This window comes from Castor canadensis, chromosome 7 (genome assembly GCF_047511655.1).
Source record: "Castor canadensis chromosome 7, mCasCan1.hap1v2, whole genome shotgun sequence".
Lineage (NCBI taxonomy): Eukaryota > Metazoa > Chordata > Mammalia > Rodentia > Castoridae > Castor > Castor canadensis.
The window spans coordinates 118991688-119012034 of NC_133392.1; the positions used below are offsets into that span (position 1 = coordinate 118991688).

At 38.0% G+C, this 20347-nt stretch overlaps 1 protein-coding gene across 3 annotated transcripts in view; it reads left to right on the top strand.

The window, feature by feature from the left end:
• Usp24 (ubiquitin specific peptidase 24) overlaps window positions 1–20347 on the top strand; it is a 119650-nt gene that overhangs the window by 85761 nt on the left and 13542 nt on the right. For all 3 annotated transcript variants that reach the window (XM_074080013.1, XM_074080015.1, XM_074080014.1), the window contains 14 exons: window positions 99–319; window positions 614–738; window positions 1454–1595; window positions 2091–2241; window positions 3182–3277; window positions 3892–3995; window positions 5719–5832; window positions 10661–10757; window positions 13041–13157; window positions 13949–14041; window positions 15489–15591; window positions 17095–17216; window positions 18104–18217; window positions 20079–20144. In XM_074080013.1, coding sequence (XP_073936114.1) covers window positions 99–319; window positions 614–738; window positions 1454–1595; window positions 2091–2241; window positions 3182–3277; window positions 3892–3995; window positions 5719–5832; window positions 10661–10757; window positions 13041–13157; window positions 13949–14041; window positions 15489–15591; window positions 17095–17216; window positions 18104–18217; window positions 20079–20144 — 1665 coding nt within the window. The remainder of the gene's footprint in view (window positions 1–98; window positions 320–613; window positions 739–1453; window positions 1596–2090; window positions 2242–3181; window positions 3278–3891; window positions 3996–5718; window positions 5833–10660; window positions 10758–13040; window positions 13158–13948; window positions 14042–15488; window positions 15592–17094; window positions 17217–18103; window positions 18218–20078; window positions 20145–20347) is intronic.

Genomic DNA, 20347 nt, shown 5'->3' on the forward strand with positions numbered 1-20347 from the left:
TTAACTGGAAAATACCCTCTTACTGCATCTGAACTTTCTTGGGTACCGCTAGATATGTTTCTAACCAACACTAAGGTGGTCTTTTTGCTTTTACATAGTTTCCCTGGATGCTAAACATGGAACCTTACACAGTCTCGGGAATGGCTCGTCAGGATTCATCTTGTGAAGTTGGTGAAAATGGTAGAAGTATGGATCAGGGAGGTGGAGGATCCCCACGGAAAAAAGTTGCCCTCACAGAAAATTATGAACTTGTTGGTGTCATTGTACACAGTGGGCAGGCACATGCAGGCCACTACTATTCCTTCATTAAGGACAGGCGGTAAGGGTCTCTTAAGGCAGTTCTTCCATGCTCTCTGCCCTGTCATCACTTTCACTTTTTCTGTTCTACCCTATCATCCATACCCATCATTATGATGCAAAGAAAATTGCATTGTCCTTTGATCTTCCTTCATTTTGAATTTGTAGAGCTTGGTATAATTGTTTTTACCCCTTCAATTTGAAAAATTGTTTTAGAAACCTAAATTGTTCTTATACATTTTTCTTAGCTATCATCAAATGGTAACCACCATTTGGTTTTTAACCTTACAATGTTTGTGTAATCTCTGGATCCTAGGGGGTGTGGAAAAGGAAAGTGGTATAAATTTAATGACACAGTTATTGAAGAATTTGACCTAAATGATGAGACCCTGGAGTATGAATGCTTTGGAGGAGAATATAGACCAAAAGTTTATGATCAAAGTAAGTATTTACAAATGGATACTTTCTACTTTCCTTTAATTTTTTTAATTTTAATCAAATTAAAAGCAATTTTCTTTATTCTATAATGGATTTTGGTTTTTTTTGTAATAGGGCTCTTCTAGCTGTAGAATTACAAACTCTTTAGTAGAGTGAAATGTTCACACTGCTTATCAGAATTGCTTTTAAATAATGAATAAAAAATTTCAACCTTACAAAGGTTTCCCAATAAGTAGTTGCTCACTAAAATGTTGGTATTTCCTTTTCACTTATATAGAGAGATGATTGATTAGAGAAAACATTTCTGATAGCTGTGCTTTTAAACCATATTCATCATGCAATATGATTTTTCCTTACCCCACCCAAAGGGGAAAAGTATGAGGAAAGGTACGTCATGAAACCCAGTCAGAATTTATTTGAAAAACTATTTAGAACTTCCTTGGCATATTTACCTTCTTTCTCTTACTTCATTACCACACTCCCTTGCTCCCTGCCCTGATTTACCTTCCAAGTAAGTGATCTATCCTAATCCAAGAACGGAGATATCCTGACTTCATTCTAAGCAGTACTCTAAAAAGATCCACATTTTGCTTAGCCTTTGCATTTAATAAAGTTAGTAAGTAGTTACTTGCTGAATTTATGGACCCTTTGTTTAGATTGTCAAAACAAGGTGTTTTTATTTACAGAGATTTGTTTCTAATGTCTTATTATAAAATAGCAAACCCATATACTGATGTACGTCGAAGATACTGGAATGCCTATATGCTCTTCTACCAAAGGGTATCTGATCAAAACTCCCCAGTATTGCCAAAGAAAAGTCGAGTCAGCGTTGTAAGGCAGGAAGCTGAGGATCTCTCTTTGTAAGTTTCTTTTCCATGTAATTTGCTATGTGATTTCAGCAGGTAATATTGTGATCTTTGATGATATACTGTTTGGAGTTTAACAATAATTAACCTATAAAGAAGTTCTAAAAAAGTATTCTTAAAAGAAAATCCTTTTTTTCTTACTGCTTCCTGGACATTATTTTCCTAACAAGTTACTTGTATTTAGAAAGATATACATTAATTTATTTCATTCCAGAATTGAAATTTTTTTCAATGTAGAATTAAGATTTTTTTAAAACATTTTTGAAGCATTTATTGAATGTACTTTCTATCTCAAAGCATAGAACTGTGCCACCACTATGGGGAAGTTATTTTTTTAAAGGCATTGTTGTTAGTGAGTTTGCCTTTTTGTAAACTGGATCAGGGAAATAGACAGTTTATGTTTAGGTCTAGCACCCTGCTTATGAGGTTTAATGACTGTTAAGACAAAGGCCACTTTATCCTAGACAGTGTTCTGACTCTGCCCCTCAGGTCAGCTCCATCTTCACCAGAGATTTCACCTCAGTCATCTCCCCGGCCCCATAGGCCTAACAACGACCGGCTCTCCATTCTGACCAAGCTGGTTAAAAAAGGAGAGAAAAAAGGACTGTTTGTAGAGAAAATGCCTGCTCGAATATACCAGGTAAGAATTATGTAAACAATCCTAAGGGAGAAAATCCAGATAAATGTCCAAATTCATCCTGTAGGTCCAGAGCACTCCTGCTGGCTGCCTTCTGTATTCATTGACCTTGTGCCACCTCATTTCTTTCATGAAGAAAGCAAAATACTAAGGAAGAAAGAAGAAAAATAGAGATGAATTAATTCGGGTTATAATACATATGTACATGGAAATGTTACAAACTCCCTGTATAGCTGTCTTAAGCAAAAATGTCCTTTTTTTTTTTTTTTTTTATCTTTTACAAAATCGGAGAACAGGAGGGTGGAATAGATCCTGTGTAGGGGGGTTGATAGGAGTGGGAAGGATGTGGACAAAGGATATTAGGAGGGTGAATACAGTGCAAATACTGTGTACACATGTATGTAAATGGAAAAACGATACCTGTAAAACTATTCCAGGGATAGGGATAGGGAGATAAAGGAAAATGGTGGAGGGGATGAATTCAAGTATGATACATTTGATATATTGTAAGAACTTTTGTAAATGCCACAATGTACCCCCCAAGCACATCAATTAAAAAAGAGAAAGAAAGGAAAGAATAGAGAAGAAAGAAAATATTGAGCTATCTAAGACAGGTAGGCACAGAGTCACTTGCACTTGGGAAAGTTCTGTTTGTCCCTCCTGCCCATAATGTCAGGTTAGAGTTCACTGCATCCTTAAGGATTGTTTCCTGATTTCCCGGAGGGATTGGTGATGAATGATATTTCATACTTTTATAGTATCTTATATATGAAGGGAAGATTTTCTCTCGTTTTTTCAAAAATCCAAAGCTTAAAAGAAGGAAATTCTAAATTACAGTTTGTTTTTTACAAATCATTTTTAGCTAAACACTTCACTAAAAATATCTTCCACATATTGAATATCTTACCTCTTTTTAAACATAATTATTAATTTTCTTTTGTAGATGGTGAGAGATGAAAACCTCAAGTTTATGAAGAATAGAGATGTGTACAGTAGTGATTATTTCAGTTTTGTTTTGTCTTTAGCTTCATTGAATGCTGTAAGTAGCTTGTTGTTTTATTATCAAAGAAGTAAGAAAGTGTTGTATGACATTCTTACTCTCAGTTTAGCATTCAGATTAGATGAAAAAAAAAATTCCCATAAATGTGTCATTTATTGGGTGATACTAAAATGTGGGTGGCATTTAGGATGCATAGTATAGGTTGTGAGTGGTGTGGGTTTGTGCACATTGGATTTTTAAAGTGCTGTTGTTTAGATTTTGTGAAGAATCTAAAGTAGCTATGAGATTGAGTAGTTGAGAAGTCATGTCAACGGATACTGGACTTTGTGGTGATTAACTTTTCCTAATTTGTAATCTCATATTGCCACACTCAAGATTAACTTCCTACTACAGTAGGAAGTTATAATTTGCCAAAAGAGAAAACATGTTCCTGCTGTGGTCTAAAGGCTCTATTTTGTGAGTTCTTCATTTTTTAAAAATTAAGAACATTATTATCTTTCTTAATTTTAAATAGAATATTTCCTATATTAAACTAGCTAGATTTTTCTTATTATTTCACTTTTATCACATGGATTATTAAATTCATAGTAAAGTATAATAATCTATAAAACTTCTGTGAAAAGTAACCTCTCTTTTTCCTCCCTTTCTCTCAGACTAAATTAAAGCACCCATATTATCCTTGCATGGCAAAGGTGAGCTTGCAGCTTGCCATTCAGTTCCTTTTCCAAACTTACCTACGGACAAAGAAAAAACTCAGGTGAGAATGGTATTCTTAGTCTGTTATGATAAAAGGCACTGGTTAATTCAATTAAAGTTAATTTATAAATTGAGCTTTTAAAATATTGTAAAGAAGACTACCTAATCTACTCAGATGACAAAGACATGGTCTCTATCCTTCAGAAATGTTTAATAGGAAGGACAGATAAAAACAAAATAACTTTGGGGGCAGGAGGGAGAAATGACCCAAACAACGTATGCACATGTGAATAAATGAGTAATAAAAAAAAATAACTGTGATGCAAGGCATACATTCAGTACAACTTTGAAAGTTGGGCAAAATTATATTCAGATATGAAGACTAGGGTAGATTTTAAAGACAATAATGACCTCGGGATTTTGAAAGGCAAAAGTAGAAAAGAGTTCATTCTACAAAAAAGGGGAGAATCTTTAAGTAGCAGAAAAAACTAGGTGTCATGAATGACTAGTTAGTTTTGTTTTCCTAGTACTTGTTAAGGGACTCGTTAAGACCACACATTTGGTTTGGATCTCATGTCGTGCCAAGAGTAGGACGTTTGGGCTTTGTTCAGTGGGAAATCCTGGAGGGGTTTTCAACCAGGGTGCATGTTTAGAGTGATGCCTTAGGAACACTTAGGATAGACATCAATTACATCTTACTCATCACTGGTTTTTATCTCCAGCACCTGGTAAGGTGCCTCACTCATTACAAGTTCTGGATAAGTAGTTCATTGAGCAAATGATTAAAGGGAAAAATTATTGAGCAGTAGTTTGGAAGAAATACCTAGAGTAAGGAGATATTTGAGGTGAGGAGAACCAGCTAGAGTCAGAAGACCACTGAGGTCTCAGTCTTTTCTCTCTCTTGCTCACAAAATGTACTTCTTCAAGTCTGGGAGGTTGGGGGAAAGGGATTGCAGAGAAACTCTTTGAGAAGAAAACAAATATAATGGCAACTTCTTTTTATGTGTAGTAACCAAAGGTATACTGAGTGGTCCCCGTCTTTATTATTTGATTCAAAATGAAAGAAATATGCTACTTTCTTTTAATATATTCATAAGATTAATTAGGAAAATTTAATTATTTTTTGTGAAATTTCCTCACGATGTCTACATGTTGCATACACTATTTCTGTTTTGTTTTTATTTACCATTTTGGGGCATTGGGGGACTCGGGAGTGGTGTGAGATCATAGGTTGTATAGTCAAGTCACCTTTTTTCTGCCAAAATATTTTATTTCATAAAGTAGGATATTATTAATAATTATAACAATGAAACATAAAAATGTTATAAACTATTCTGAAAGTGGACGTTTTGTGAGTGTGAATTAGTTATGCTGAACAAAATGCTACATGTTTGACCTTTTTCCAGTTGCTGTTATTTGGTGAAGATACAGAAGATTAAAAATTGAAGTCCAACTTTTAAAGCTCCTTTACACAGTTTTGTCTGGGGAGATCAGGAACAGTCATGTACCATCAAGTAACCAAAGCATGGGAAGAGGTAGCCTATAGGGTACACGGAGCCATGTTAGTGTGATCATTGAGTCTTTAACTTACCCTTTACACCATCCACTGTAGGTAGATAGGCAGGCAGGTGGGCTGATGGGTGGACAGACAGACAAAAAGAAAAGGAAGGAAGGGAAGAAAGAGAGAGACAGAGAAGAGAAAGAAAGAAGTGGCATTCTTTGAAGTAATACTGTATGGGGTTATTTGCTGGGGCCTAACATTGTTATTTGCTTTTTTTTTAAAGGGTTGATACTGAAGAATGGATTGCTACCATCGAAGCATTACTTTCAAAAAGTTTTGATGCTTGTCAATGGCTTGTTGAATACTTTATTAGTTCTGAAGGACGAGAATTGGTAAAGTAAGTGTCAAGGTCTTTTAACTAAAAGAAATCTATGTCTCTTCCTCTGGTTTAGAAGTGAAGTTTCTTGTAAACTTTTGTCTTTTAACTTGAAATCATTTTTCTGATTGGAGTCCATGTTAAATTCTTTTCACTGAAGCAGTAAGGAAATTATTCAGGCTACTCCCAAATCATCTGTGTTAGACTAGACTCCAGCAAGGGTTCATTGACTGCAAGGAAAGTGTGTAAGGTGATGGCCCACGAGGCATGTGGCTCAGAGGAGGCGTGCATGTCCCTTCCCTCGGTGACTCACTGTTTACTGGTGTCAAGTGAATAGGTAAATGGTCTAAAGTTACTACACATTCTACGCATTGTCTATGCTTAAATTCTGGCTAAAAAGTTATTTTTCAAAAATCAACTCACAGTATATTACCCATGATAGTACATTTACCTGTGCACCTGAGATTTTAGAAAAAAAAAAGTGATTTGCCTTTTTTTGGTAAAAATTCAGTAAGCTCTAGTCACTCCAAATGAATGTTTATACCTTACTCCCAGTCCAGCTCATCAGGTCAGCTTCTGTTATCCTTGGGGAGTTCAGCATTATGGGGTTGCCCAGCAAGCACCTTTGGTGTGGGTGAGGCAGCATTCTGTCTCCTGTACCCTCAGTGGACGCTTCCTTCCCTCTGCCACAGTACTGAAACTTCTTATGTCAGCTCCCTCCTCTTCTAGCTAATGACCTGATCCCAGATGTCACAGAAAATAGAGGTGAACAAATGAGCGTTCATCACACGTGCCACACACCTGCCAGAGTCTGTTCCCATCCTTTGCTTTCGCCCTGTTGAGAAGGAGCGTCCTCTCTTCTCTCAAAATGAATCTTTACATGTGCAGGTCTTCTCAGGGAACTTGGCCTTTTAATTATCTACTCTTGTTCCTACATCTTTACCTTCTAGAATTTTCCACTGGTTGATTCTGACACCATACACTCTTGCTCTGGTATCTCTCAACTTAAAACAAGCACACAGCAAGGAATTCAGAAATGTAGTTCCCTTCCCACAGTCTGGATCTGGAGATCCAGTTAGGAACCAATCAGAATTTTTTTCTCTTTGCATTGGTGGGGATCATGCATGCTTGTCGAATTCTCTGCCACTGAGCCACATCACAGCCTGGATCAGAACTCGTAATCCCATATCCCTTTCATCTCTGTGTCTCAGCTCCAGACATTCATTGGCCTACTTAATATCACCATTTCTTTTTTCTGTTCGCTAGCTTCATTTAGCAATAAAAGTATCCTTTTTTTTTGGTACTGGAGATTGAACCGAGGACCTTGAGCTTGCTAGGCAAGTGCTCAATGCCCCGGGCCCTTTTTATTTTGTTTTTGAGATAGTGTATTGCTAACTTTGCCCAGGCTGGCTCCAAACTCGAGACCCTCCTGCCTCCACCTCTCAGGTAGCTGGCATTATAGGCATGTGCTACCACACCTGGCTGAAAATGTCCTTTTTGAAGCAAATAAGATTACATTTACTTTTTCTTCCTCGAAGTTCTTCAGTAGATTCCCATTGCAAAACTTCAGTAAAATCTAAAATCTTTACTATAACCACAAGGCCTTATTTGATCTTGTCTTTGTCCTTCTAGTCTTGCTTTGTTTCACTTCCTTCTTGTTTATCAGGATTTAGCCATCCTGGCTTAATGGTGCATTGAACATGCTTTTTTTTTTCGTGCCTTAAGTGACTTGCACCCAATATTCCTTCTGCCTGTTCCCTCTGTGCATGGCAAAGTATACGCCTTCTGCTCCTTCAGATGTCAGCTTAAATAACACTTACTAAGAGAGGCTTTTCCTGATCACCCATTCTGAAGTAAGTTTTCCCTGTTGGTCTACTCCTGGTAGTTTTGCCTGTCTTTCCCCTAACCTTCAGCTTCTTGAGAACAGTGTGGTTCCCTACTGTACACAAAGAGCATGGCATATAACAAGCACTTGAATATTTGTTCATGTACTCAATATGTACAAGCAGAAGAGAGAACTAAGAATTCTTTGAAGTATTATATGCCCATCCCTTTAGAGTTTGCAGTAGAGATAACCTTCCACCCAATTTTTCCAGTTCAGTTCCAATAAGACTGAGTATTGTCTAGGCACTGGAATGTAATAGAACAATGATCCCTTTGTATGGAACTTTCTCATGTACCCATTCCCCAGGTTGAATTGTCCTTCATTCCTTTACACCAAAGCAGACTTGCTTTTGGGGGAGTGGGCAGTACTGGGGTTTGATTGAACTCAGGGCCTCCCTCTTGCTAGGCAGGCACTCTACCGCTTGAGCCACTCTGCCAAGTCTGTTTTTGTGTCGAGTATTTTCAAGATGGGGTCTTACAAATTATTTGCCCTGGCTGGCTTCAAACATGATCCTCCTGATCTCTACTCCTCAGGTAGCTATGGTTGTAGGTGTAAAGCCACCAGTGCTGACTCGGACTTGCTTTTGAATACTCTGAAAAATTATCTTCCTTTGGTAGTATGTTTTGGTTTCTTAGTATTTCTTATGGTCAAGAGTCCCAGTGAATTACCTGACAGTTTTTATGAGGACTAATTATCATCACTGTCAATTGCTGTGAGTTCATATGTTTGAAGAATTAATATTTTTTCTCATTTCTTTCTTTGAAACCTTTAAAATATTTTAGGTTGTCATTGTTATAGCTAAAAAATATATATTGTATAGAGTGAGTAGCCTTTACACAAAATGCTTGGGACCAGAGTATTTCAGAATTTGGGGGGATTTTAGAATATTTACATTTGGTACCCTAGAGATGGAACCCAAGTTTGAACATGGATTCACTTATATTTCATAAGTACCTCATCCATGGTAGCCTAGAGATAATTTTTAACAATTGTGTATTAAAGTCTCATGGTGTGGAATTTTCTACTTGTGATACCATGTTGGTTCTCAAAAGGTTTGTCTCAGATTTTACAGCATTTTGGATTAGGGGTGGTCACCCTATACTACTATTTCTATAACTGAAATTGTGAAGAGAGTGGTGTCTAAACATAAATAAAAGTAGAGAGAATAATGAACTTTCTCATGTACCCATTCCCCAGGTCGAATTGTCAACATTTTGTAAGATCTTGGCTCCCTGTCCCAATTCCCTGATGTCCATACACTCATGCACGTGTCTTTTTTCCTTCTGTTTTAAAGTAAATTTCAGACATACGATTCAGGTAAATTTTTAAAAAGCAATTTATCATTATCACACCAAACAAAATTAGTAATTCTTTCATATCATCATCCCCTATCCATATTCAGATTTTCCCCAAATAGCTCAGAAATACCATTTTAGCATAGGGTTCATAAAAATCCAGATCCACAAGGTCTACACCTGGCCTTTGGTCTCTATATTTCTTGAGACCCTTAGTCAGTACACTTCCTTGGCCGTCACTCCCTTGTCTTACAATTTATTTTGGCAGAACTTGCCTTTCTCCCTGCAGAACTCCCCACATTCTGGATGTTTGCATTCTTTTGGTGTCTGCTGGAGTGCTGTGATAGGAAATAGCCCTCCGCAATAGGTATTCTTTCCAAAAGAGTTACACCTGTATCTAGTCACACCCCAGAACAAATATTACAAGACTGCTTGTTGTATTTCAACCATTTTTAGAGTTGCCACTTAGAGCCATAGTGATTCTAAGTGAACAGAGCCTCATTTGTCTGGCTCCAGACAGCATTAACAGTATGTGGAGTGAGCAGTAGCAGTGTGGTTCAGAAGCCCCTCTTATTCGTGAGTGCTGAAGCTCTTAGGAGACCTGACCTCGTACACCTTAGTCATTTTGCTTCTTGACTGTTACGTGGGAGCTGTGTTGGGCAGGTTGAGATTACATAGTTTTATTCTTTTTTTTTTTTTCCTTTTTCTTTTATTATTCATATGTGCATACAAGGCTTGGTTCATTTCTTTCCCCCTGCCCCCACCCCCTCCCTTAACACCCACTCCGCCCCCTCCCTCTCCCCCCCCCAATACCCAGCAGAAACTATTTTGCCCTTATTTCTAATTTTGTTGTAGAGAAAGTATAAGCAATAATAGGAAGGAACAAGGGTTTTTGCTGGTTGAGATAAGGATAGCTATACAGGGCATTGACTCACATTGATTTCCTGTGCGTGGGTGTTACCTTCTAGGTTAATTCTTTTTGATCTAACCTTTTCTCTAGTTCCGGTCCCCTTTTCCTATTGGCCTCAGTTGCTTTTAAGGTATCTGCTTTAGTTTCTCTGCGTTAAGGGCAACAAATGCTAGCTAGTTTTTTAGGTGTCTTACCTATCCTCACCCCTCCCTTGTGTGCTCTCGCTTTTATCATGTGCTCATAGTCCAATCCCCTTGTTGTGTTTGCCCTTGATCTAATGTCCACATATGAGGGAGAACATACGATTTTTGGTCTTTTGGGCCAGGCTAACCTCACTCAGAATGATGTTCTCCAATTCCATCCATTTACCAGCGAATGATAACATTTCGTTCTTCTTCATGGCTGCATAAAATTCCATTGTGTATAGGTACCACATTTTCTTAATCCATTTGTCAGTGGTGGGGCATCTTGGCTGTTTCCATAACTTTGAATTCACTATTGTGAATAGTGCCGCAATAAACATGGATGTGCAGGTGCCTCTAGAGTAACAGTCTTTTGGGTATATCCCCAAGAGTGGTATTGCTGGATCAAATGGTAGATCGATGTCCAACTTTTTAAGTAACCTCCAAATTTTTTTCCAGAGTGGTTGTACTAGTCTACATTCCCACCAACAGTGTAAGAGGGTTCCTTTTTCCCCGCATCCACGCCAACACCTACATAGTTTTATTCTTTTTTACATCGTGTTTCTCTTTATTTTAGGATTTTCTTGTTGGAGTGCAGTGTGAGAGAAGTACGGGTTGCTGTGGCCACCATTCTGGAGAAGACCTTAGACAGTGCCTTGTTTTATCAGGATAAGGTCAGTCTCACTTTAAAATTTCACTTATTCTTTCTGTTTTTATAAAATCTTCTCAGTTATACATTATAAGAAAGAGAGCCTAGGATTGAAGTCTGATCATTTTACCACATATTGTGCACCCTTTTGTTGCATAACTTTCACATACATTCTAGGGTAGAAGACATTCTGTCCCTTGCTCTTGCTCCTTATGTTCTAGAAACCACAGTAGGCTTTGATCTGCTTCAGGATTTTCTGTCTAGAACACTCATTTTAGAATCTTCTCTCGAGAATTTGTATTAGATCTCCCTGAACTGATATTAACCTGAGTCTAGACACTCTAGTCTAGACATTTTGAGTGTCTTTATCTCTTTCCTCAAGCTGTTTTCCTAATCTAAACCTGCAGTTGGCAACCAAACCAAATAGTGCCATTCATCCAGGGACACTGCTGACATTCTCCATTATTCCCCTAAGCTTTTTTCTGTGCCTCTGAATTTTTTATTCTTCCTAACCCTACTTTCTGCAATGTATTTTCTGGTTCACAATTCCATACACACGTGCTAAAACAAACTATGGTGTTTATTCTCATCCTCAGCACCCAAAGATTATCTTAGGGAAATAAATGGCATACATCATAAATCTAATTATTTAATCTGTTATTAAGTCCTAGCAAGTACAGCAGTTACTTCCTAAGTTTGCTGTTTCAAACAGCTGACACTACATGGAAAACTTTGAAAAATGTTATTTGCAGAACAAATTGGCTCCTCATAAACATTGGCTGGATGCAGTGTGTCTCAATAAACTAAATACAAATTCTAGAAATTGCTGCTTCAAATTCAGATGTTGGCTTTTCTGTATAGCCTTGAGCATGTCCACTTAGAAGAATGTTGATCCAGTAACAGTGCCTGGCATTCAAGCACTTAGTTCTCTCAAGCATTGCCTGTTCTAGGGTGCACTGTTATACTAGATAAGCTCAGGAGCTTTTGCTTAGTCCAGAATGAGTAGGAGACCAGATGCTTTTTGGTCCTAGAAGTCTTTCAGTTCTAGAAATCATTAGTAAGTTATGGTTTACTGTAAGGCAGTAGCTTTCCATCAGCTTAAATAGCAGAACCAGTGTTCAAACAAAACCTTACCTAGATGCAGAATATCTAAAGTAGGTCATTTAGGGCACTTAGGACATTTGAATACCATTGCTCTGAGACACCCCTGGGGAAGTTTTCTAAGGTGCCTCAAGAATGCTTAACATAAAGACATCTTGCTCTCCTCCTTCCTCCCCCCTTACCAACTAAACAAATTGATAAGCGCAGGATCAGTGCAGTCTCCCTACAGGCCATAGCAACTCCCACATCTCTGCAGGCAGAAGAGCAAGTGATGGAAAGGGAAGGGAGTAGAGGATGTAAGCATGGAAGCTATTTGCCTGAGTAAATTCTATTTGATACTCAACTGATGCATTTTCATGTCTGTTTTTCCCCATAATAGAAATGGTGCCTCTTGCCACCCACTTCATATTTATACTGTAAAGTACTTTGAAAATGAAGTGCTATATAAGTGTTAAATTTTAGGGTATATATCATGGGTATGACAGGACGGATGGGAAGATGTCAGAAGTCTATGAATGCCATCTTCACTGGAACAAACCAATAAAGAGTAGTAAGCCTGGTCTTAATGCTCAGATCGCAGAGGAATTTCTAGGGAGTTGTCTAGAAGCAGTTGGGTGGGAGGGAAAGAAGAAGCAATGTCATAACCAAAATGGTTTCTAAACAAATAAAATGTTTTTCAAAGCTTTCCATGAGGCGTCAGCGGGCTTTCAAGTAAGTTCCCAGTTGAGTCCGTATTGCCGTTGTCATCCTGTCAGGCTGTTGCTCTCCATCACTCCATTGGCTTGGTTTCTAGCCCCTCTGCCTGTGTCTGTGTTTTATTCTTTGCATCTGTGACTATGTGAAGAAGCAACATAGTGGAGGGAGGGATTCAGAAATACAAACCCCTGAACACCCCACCCTTTTTTTTGAGAGACAGAAACTGGCTCTGGAGAAACTGTCACTACTAGGCAATAGGATGGTGCCCTTGACTCTGAAATCTAGGAAATGAAACTAGGCTCTCCTAGTACTGCTACAGTACCGATCTTTTCCCATAAGGTAAAACTGATAATTCTGTTTTTGCTCTCCAAAGCATAATTCCGTCTGAATCTGAGACAGGATTGTATCAATTTCCTTTTGTTCTTACGGTAGTTTACTTGAAGTTAATCCTGTTACAAATGAATGTCTTATATTCTTTTTCTTTATGTAATTTACTCTTTCATCTAACCAGTTAAAAAGCCTTCATCAGTTACTGGAAGTACTACTTGCGCTTTTGGATAAAGATGTCCCAGAAAATTGTAAAAACTGTGCTCAGTACTTTTTCCTGTTCAACACTTTTGTACAAAAGGTAAATGATTATTTTTCTAATATCTTCTCCTGCTATTGCAGATTTATATTCTGAAAAAATTTTGTACATGGGAAAATTTTTGACTGTTTCTACTTAAAAATCTAAATTAAAGGATTATATTACTTGCAAGAATTCTGATACAGGTAGGCATAGTTACTCACTGATGACAGTGGAAGTCTGCATTAAAACTAGTGGTTATGGGCTGACAGAGTGGCTCAAGTGGTAGAGAGCCTGCCTAACAAGTATGAGGCCCTGAGTTCAAACCCCAGGCGCCGCCCCCCCAAAAAAATAAAACTAGTGGTTAACTGGAGTGGCCATTGTGAGGCTCAAGAGATTTCTATTAGATTTTAAGAAGTATTTGTCATATGTAAATTACAGCATTTAAAAATATATTGACTTCTTAAAAGTTCTCATTTAGCTATATTTTTAAAACTTGGGAGGATCACAGTTCAAAGCCAGACAGGGTAAAATGTTACTAAGACCCTCCCATCTCAGCTAACAATCCAAGAGTGGTGTGTGCATTTGTAATCCCAGCTACATAGGAGCCACAGGAAGAAGAATCATGGTCCAAGGCTGGCCCCTAGCAAAACCACAAGATCCTACCTGAAAAATAACTGAAAGAAAAAGAGATGGGTGCATGGCTAGAGTGTTAAAGTGCTTGTCTAGCAAGCATAAAGCCTTAAGTTTAAACCTACATACCACCTGAATGAATGCATGGATGGGTGGATGAATGCCTATAGGTTTTTGTCTGGATAGAAATGTAATTTGCCTTTCTCAATGTCTGGTGACAGCAAGGTATTAGGGCTGGAGATCTTCTTCTGAGGCACTCAGCACTCCGGCACATGATCAGTTTCCTCCTTGGGGCCAGTCGGCAGAACAATCAGGTAATGGCTGCTTTTGTGTTCCCAGTAAGATGCCCATGAATTTTACCTTGTTTTGCTCTGTGGGTGATAAATATGTTTAATTTCCTATGTGTCCAGGCACCAACTAGTGCTTTGTCAGCTTTAAAAATTCTTTGGAGGTCGATTACTTCATGGAATTTACTCTGATAATGACCCATGGAAATGATTAGAATATCCATCACAGTGGGAAGTATGAGTTTTCGTAGAAGAGAAAGATAGATTCTAATGAGAGGAGGGGGTAGGGTTCAAAAGACCAAGGAATAGGTAGCATCAGGGTCCTCTCCTTTCTCCCTGGGCCTGTGCATATTTTGGTGATGGTTAATATCCAAATGTGAAGTTAGTTACAAACTAAATGTTACAGATTCAATGCTTTTAGTCACATGAAAGTTTTATAATAATAGGATTGGATGTATCCGCATGACTCTTCTGTTTGAAGTTCCTATGTTGGTGTGTTTTTTCTTTCCATTATATCTCCTGTTTGGTAGATTTTAAATGCATACAGTATTAATTAACAGGCAGTAATGGTAAGTACTACTTGTGGAGTGCTTATTGTGTACCAGACGTGTCTGGTCACCTTGTGGTGGTGTACTGGGATACTCACAGTTCAGTAAAATAGGTAGTTTAATCCCATTCTCAGACAGGAATTAAAGCACAGAGGTGTGAAAATACCTTGTGAAAAGTCACAAAGCTAAGTGTTGGTAGAACAGGGACATGGCCAGCTATTAGGATTTCAAAGCCAAAGCCTTTCTCCTGCATGCTGTGCATTGCATGGGAAGAGTTTTCCTCCTTTGTTGAGACTTGCTGCCTAGGCTCCTCAGCTTCTGTCACACCACTCTGCTGTTTTTAATCTTCCATAGTAAGAAAGAAGTCCTGAAACCCTTGCTTTGGGTGTTGAGATTTACGATATTCCTTTTTCACTTCAGGCTCTTCACAGGGACTTCATTGACACTAGTGGTTGATTAAGACTTACTGTGTTTGGGCTGCGCTGTAATTATTTTGCATTTGTGGGACACATTACTTGTGAAACATTTTCATTTTTAATTTCTCTTTTGGTCCTCATAACCACAAAGTAGGCAAAACAGTTGTATTATCTTTGCTGTTACAAGAGATTAGATACTGTTTTGGAGAACCTGGCGCACATACAGTGAGTGGACAAGGCAGAGCCAGGCTCCCAACCTCCAGCCTTAAGGTTTCCCACTGGAAAATGATCTGGCACATTCTGAGCACTCGGTCCCTAAATTACGTACATGAAGGGAATGGTTTTAGAGTTTAATATGTCTAGGGGAAGCCCTTTGAGGGTGGCTTAAAACCTGTGACTTTCTTTATACGTTGACCTCTTCTACTACAGGCTTTAAGAAATAATCGTGGCCCAGTATATCATGAACTAGCAAATCCTCTCTCCAACGTGCTTTGTCTTCTCTGATGACAGATACGCCGATGGAGCTCAGCACAAGCACGAGAATTTGGGAATCTCCACAATACAGTAGCATTGCTTGTTTTGCACTCAGATGTCTCGTCCCAAAGGAATGTTGGTGAGCTTTGCCATATCTAAAATATAAAGAAGTGCCAAATTTTTCCAGTATGGGAAGTACTGGTGTTAGCAGTTGAATGAATATTGTTTCTGAATTGGTTATTTGATATTTGAGGAGCACTTAAAATTTTTGTTTTCATGTTAAACCTCATCTGATTTTACTAGTCTGTCAGAAGAGAAAATGAATCAAATCATTTATTGGACGGAATGGGGGGGTGGGATAAGTTTGGTTTGGTTTGTTTTTAAGCACTCTAGGATTAAAGGCTTTTCAGAGTATATTTGTCACTATAATTCAAACAACTGATACAGTGAGAAAAATAGTCAAGGTATAGGTTGAAGTCTCTTAGCTGTGTGAACTTGACCAAGCCACCTGACCTTTCTGATCTTTGATACAAAATGAAAATATTAAAGACATAATTGCCCAGGTGTAATAAGGGTTCATGAGATAAAATATTAAAGTACTTTGCAAATATAAAAAGGGTTCAGATGCAAATTACAGAAATATGTTTGAATATTAGATAGAATTAGTAGCATTCCCTATTTTGTCATCCACCAGTAAAGCATTCACAAAGACACCGGATGTCCCATATGATTATCCAGTACCCTAACCACGTGTGTGTACTGTGTGTTCATTCTATTCCTAGGCTTTGTCTCGCAGTACAGCAATCATAATACAATAGAGCAGCAAACTATATTTGGTGTTTTCTACATCCTGTGCTTTCATACGATGCTTTACATTTGTGTGTTTAATCCCCACAGCAAAACTGTGAGAGTATGTCCCTTTTTATAGATGAGGAAACTAAGACACAGAGAATAAGCTAATAAGTGACATAACACCTAAGTGTGAATACAAGACCCCACAGCCCACAGTAGGCTTGTAATGTCCTGTAGCTTGTAAGATCTAAAGGCAGGAAACCTGAAAAAAGCCCCGGAGTTCATCCTGGCAGAAAAATGCTTATTAACTCTAAAGGGATATTGAAAAAGCAATCAGATGGATGTAAGGTGAAGTTTGCTTCTAGACTCTGACCTTTTCATCTCAAAGGACAAAGTTACTTAATTTCATGATTTTAAGTAGTTTTTAAAAAGAATTAGAGTATGCATCCTTGTGTTTTCTAGAAAATGAAGTAACCCTTCCATGTGGGTTGAATCTTTAGCACAGGTGGTATGTTGAAGAAAATTATTTAAGGAACAAAAGTGACTTGTCCAGCAGCAGCTCTGGGTACTTTTTTTTCATACACTGTTTATATTTTACCTCTCTGAAAGATTGTCCTGCATGGGAATCACTAGGAGTCCACAGTTATCACTGAGGCATGCCTTGAAGGCAATAAGTAAATGTTTTCTCTTGTCAGTGATTCTCACTTCCCCACTACACTGAGGGATCAGGTTTTAAGAACTTAGTAATTATGTGTGTGACTCTTGAGAGACACTTCAGTCTGTGGGTGTCTGCTTCATGGAGTCACACCAAGTAAGACAGGTTTTGCTTTGTTCCTTTGGTCTCCTGAAGCTCCTGGCATATTTAAACAACGGCCACCCATTAGCATTGCTCCTTCAAGCCCTCTGCTGCCCCTCCATGAGGAAGTAGAAGCCTTGCTGTTCTTGTCTGAAGGGAAACCTTATCTATTAGAGGTAGGTACTTGTGCTTAAGCAATTTTCTCTTTATGCTATTTTCTCTTATCAGGGAAAATTGTTTTGTTACTATATTTTGCATACTACTCTGAAGAAGAGGAATATTGTTAAGAGGAGAAATGATTCTTTTCTACATATATGTCAAAAAGAGTAGTTAGGACTTGGGTTGTAGCTCAGTGATAGAGCACTTGCCTAGCACGTACAAGGCTTTGGGTTCCATGCATACATACATACATGCTAGAAGAAAATATCTTTTGCCCTCTGTTTCAGCCAGGAACTGAATCTGTAGGTCCAGGTCCAGAAGCTTATAAATAGCATTTCACCTATAAACGTTACTTTATTATCAGAAAGTTTTAATCCCAATCTCTTGTGTATCCCTAGTCCTAAAATACTGCATTTCAGAATCCCGTGTTTTTAAACCTCAGGAGTGTAGAAGTGGACTGCTCTGAGCCCTCCGTTGGGCCCAGACTATCGACCCGTCTTCAACCCAAGCCTCGCCTTCCACTTAAGAGCTACTCTTTCTGCAAATTCCATTTTCTAAAACCTGGTCTACATGTATATGAGTCTATATACATCATGTCACACTGCTTTTTTATTCCATCCACAGTGTTATGCTTCAGAATTTTTTTAAGCTTAACTGTATTAATCTATTGGTGATTAATATTTCAGCAGCGTTTGCCTTTAAGAATTGATGAAAATGACTCTGTCCTGGAAGAAAATATGCATTTGACAAAATTACAAAAATGTCAGACAGGCTCAAACACTCTGAAATCTGCCATCAACCTCTAATCAGAAACCCAGTTCTGGGAACCTTGAGTCAAAGCCAGAACAACAGACTGCCTACTGTGTCTGGAGGAGCACTTACTCCTTTCATGTTCTCCCACCAGGTCATGTTCGCTTTGCGAGAGCTGACAGGCTCGCTCCTGGCGCTCATCGAGATGGTGGTGTACTGCAGTTTCTGTAATGAGCACTTTTCCTTCACAATGCTGCATTTCATTAAGGTACAGCCTCAGTTAAACCTGGTGACAGCTGACAGCTTTCCATGCAGGTGCTGGGAGAACTTTCCTTTGCTCCCAGGCAGTATGCTTCTTTTAATAACATTCTTTTTCCTGATTGCAAAAGTAGTGTATGTTCATTTTTGAAAACTGAAGAAGTAAGAAAATTACTTTTTCTCTGTATTTAGTGATCACCCTGACCAATCTCGTAATTTGTCCTCTATTTTATTTATTATGTCCTTTTCTCTATTCATATATCTTAACGTAATTGGGTTTTTATTATCTTTATAGTTTTCTGTTTTTTTCACTTGGTCACTATTTTCCCATGTCATTAAGAGTTACCAGTGAGTGTATTTCGTCCTTTCAAATACCATAATTTACTTAACCTTTATAGGTAATAATGCTCTGGTGACCGTTGTGCAAAACTTTTTCAATTTCAGACTTTCCCCACACAATATTTTAAAAATCAAAAATATTCTAAAATAGTGATATAATTAATTATGAAGCACAAATTAATATAGTAATCACTATCACTCATTGCACCTATTGGATGCCAAAATCATGTCAAATTGTATGTTTAACTCACTTAGTTCTAAAGTCTTATTATGTAGTAGATACTATTGTTATCACCATTTCATAGCTGAAGAAACTAAAAGACAGAGTAAGTAACTAGCCAGGATCATACAGCTGGTCAGTGGCAGTGTTGGGGTTTGAACCTAGGAAAGTGGCTCCAGAGCTTATGCTCTTAAAACATTGCTTGTTGCCTTTGTAGGTGTTACTAGAAAAACATTGGAACAAATGTCATTCTTATTAGCTTTTTATCTTTACATAAATTATACATTCCTGTATTTCCTTTGAAAAAATTTAAGCATACAAATAAACCCAGAGTCTACTTTGACCATTACTAGTCACCATTGTTGCTCTTTCCCACTTTGCCCCAAGGGACAATATTGACATGTTGGTATGTTTTCTTCTAGCTCTTTACATTAATTCATACTATGTGTACAAGTTTCTGCCCTCAAAAATTCTACTGTACCAGGATTTCCTATACCAGTATTTATAATAGTGATACATGTGGTATTAACAAGTAGCAGGTGATTTAGTGGATTGTGTCTTTAAGCGCTTTGAGAGCAAAAGGTGTTTTGCCCTCAACCTTTTCTATACAGACCTATATCAGAGATGAGTATGCCCCTTTCTTTGCTGCTTTCTCATGTGACCTTGTCAATTTCTCTCTTTGCAAAATAGGAAGAAATATGACTTGACTTCACAGGCTATGAGGATTTAGGGAGGTTCAATATTAAAGTGCTAATTTAGTACCATACCTGGCACCTTGGAAGTGTGGTGTTATAGCACAGTGTCCTCTCCCACTTGATAGGTGTATAAACTTATTAAAATGCACAGAGGAGTGTGAGTTTTATGGACCTTGCTTTCTTTTCTTCACTTAGTGTGTTTCAACAAGTTTTTTATTTCATAATGTTTTCATATACTTTGCTCAAAGCATGCACACATGCATACCTCAAAGCATTCTGATTTGCGTTCTCTTAGCTACACTACCATATTGTAGAGAGCAAAATAGGATATGTACATACATAAATTTGGGTTTGTTTAGTGACTTAGAATTTTCCACTTTGCTTTTGTTCCTCACTCCCCCTAATTTCAAAGCAAAGTATCATGGAGTATTGACCTGGAAGGGCCTTAGATATCCTTAATTTGTCCCTAGATTTAATATTTGGGAAACCCAGAGAGGGAATTGTCTTACCCAAGATGAGCCAGATAGTGGTAGAATCAGCAGTTGATTCTACCACTCAGATGTGCTTCCCACTGAAAAGTTACTGGAGTTTTTATCCTTTCAAAAAAAAAATTTCAGAACCAACTAGAAACTGCTCCACCCCACGAGTTAAAGAATACATTCCAACTGCTTCATGAAATATTGGTAAGTCATAAATGTTCTTATTTATTTGCGTTATTTATTTTAGTCAGCATGTACTTACAGATTATTAGTTTTGGGGGGTTTTTTTGGTCTGAATTTACTGAGTCTTCTTAATATCAGTCATGTGCTGCACGCACTGTTGCTTACAGAGATGAGCAGTAACAAACATGTACCTCCTCAGAACCAGCCACGAACACAGATAGTTA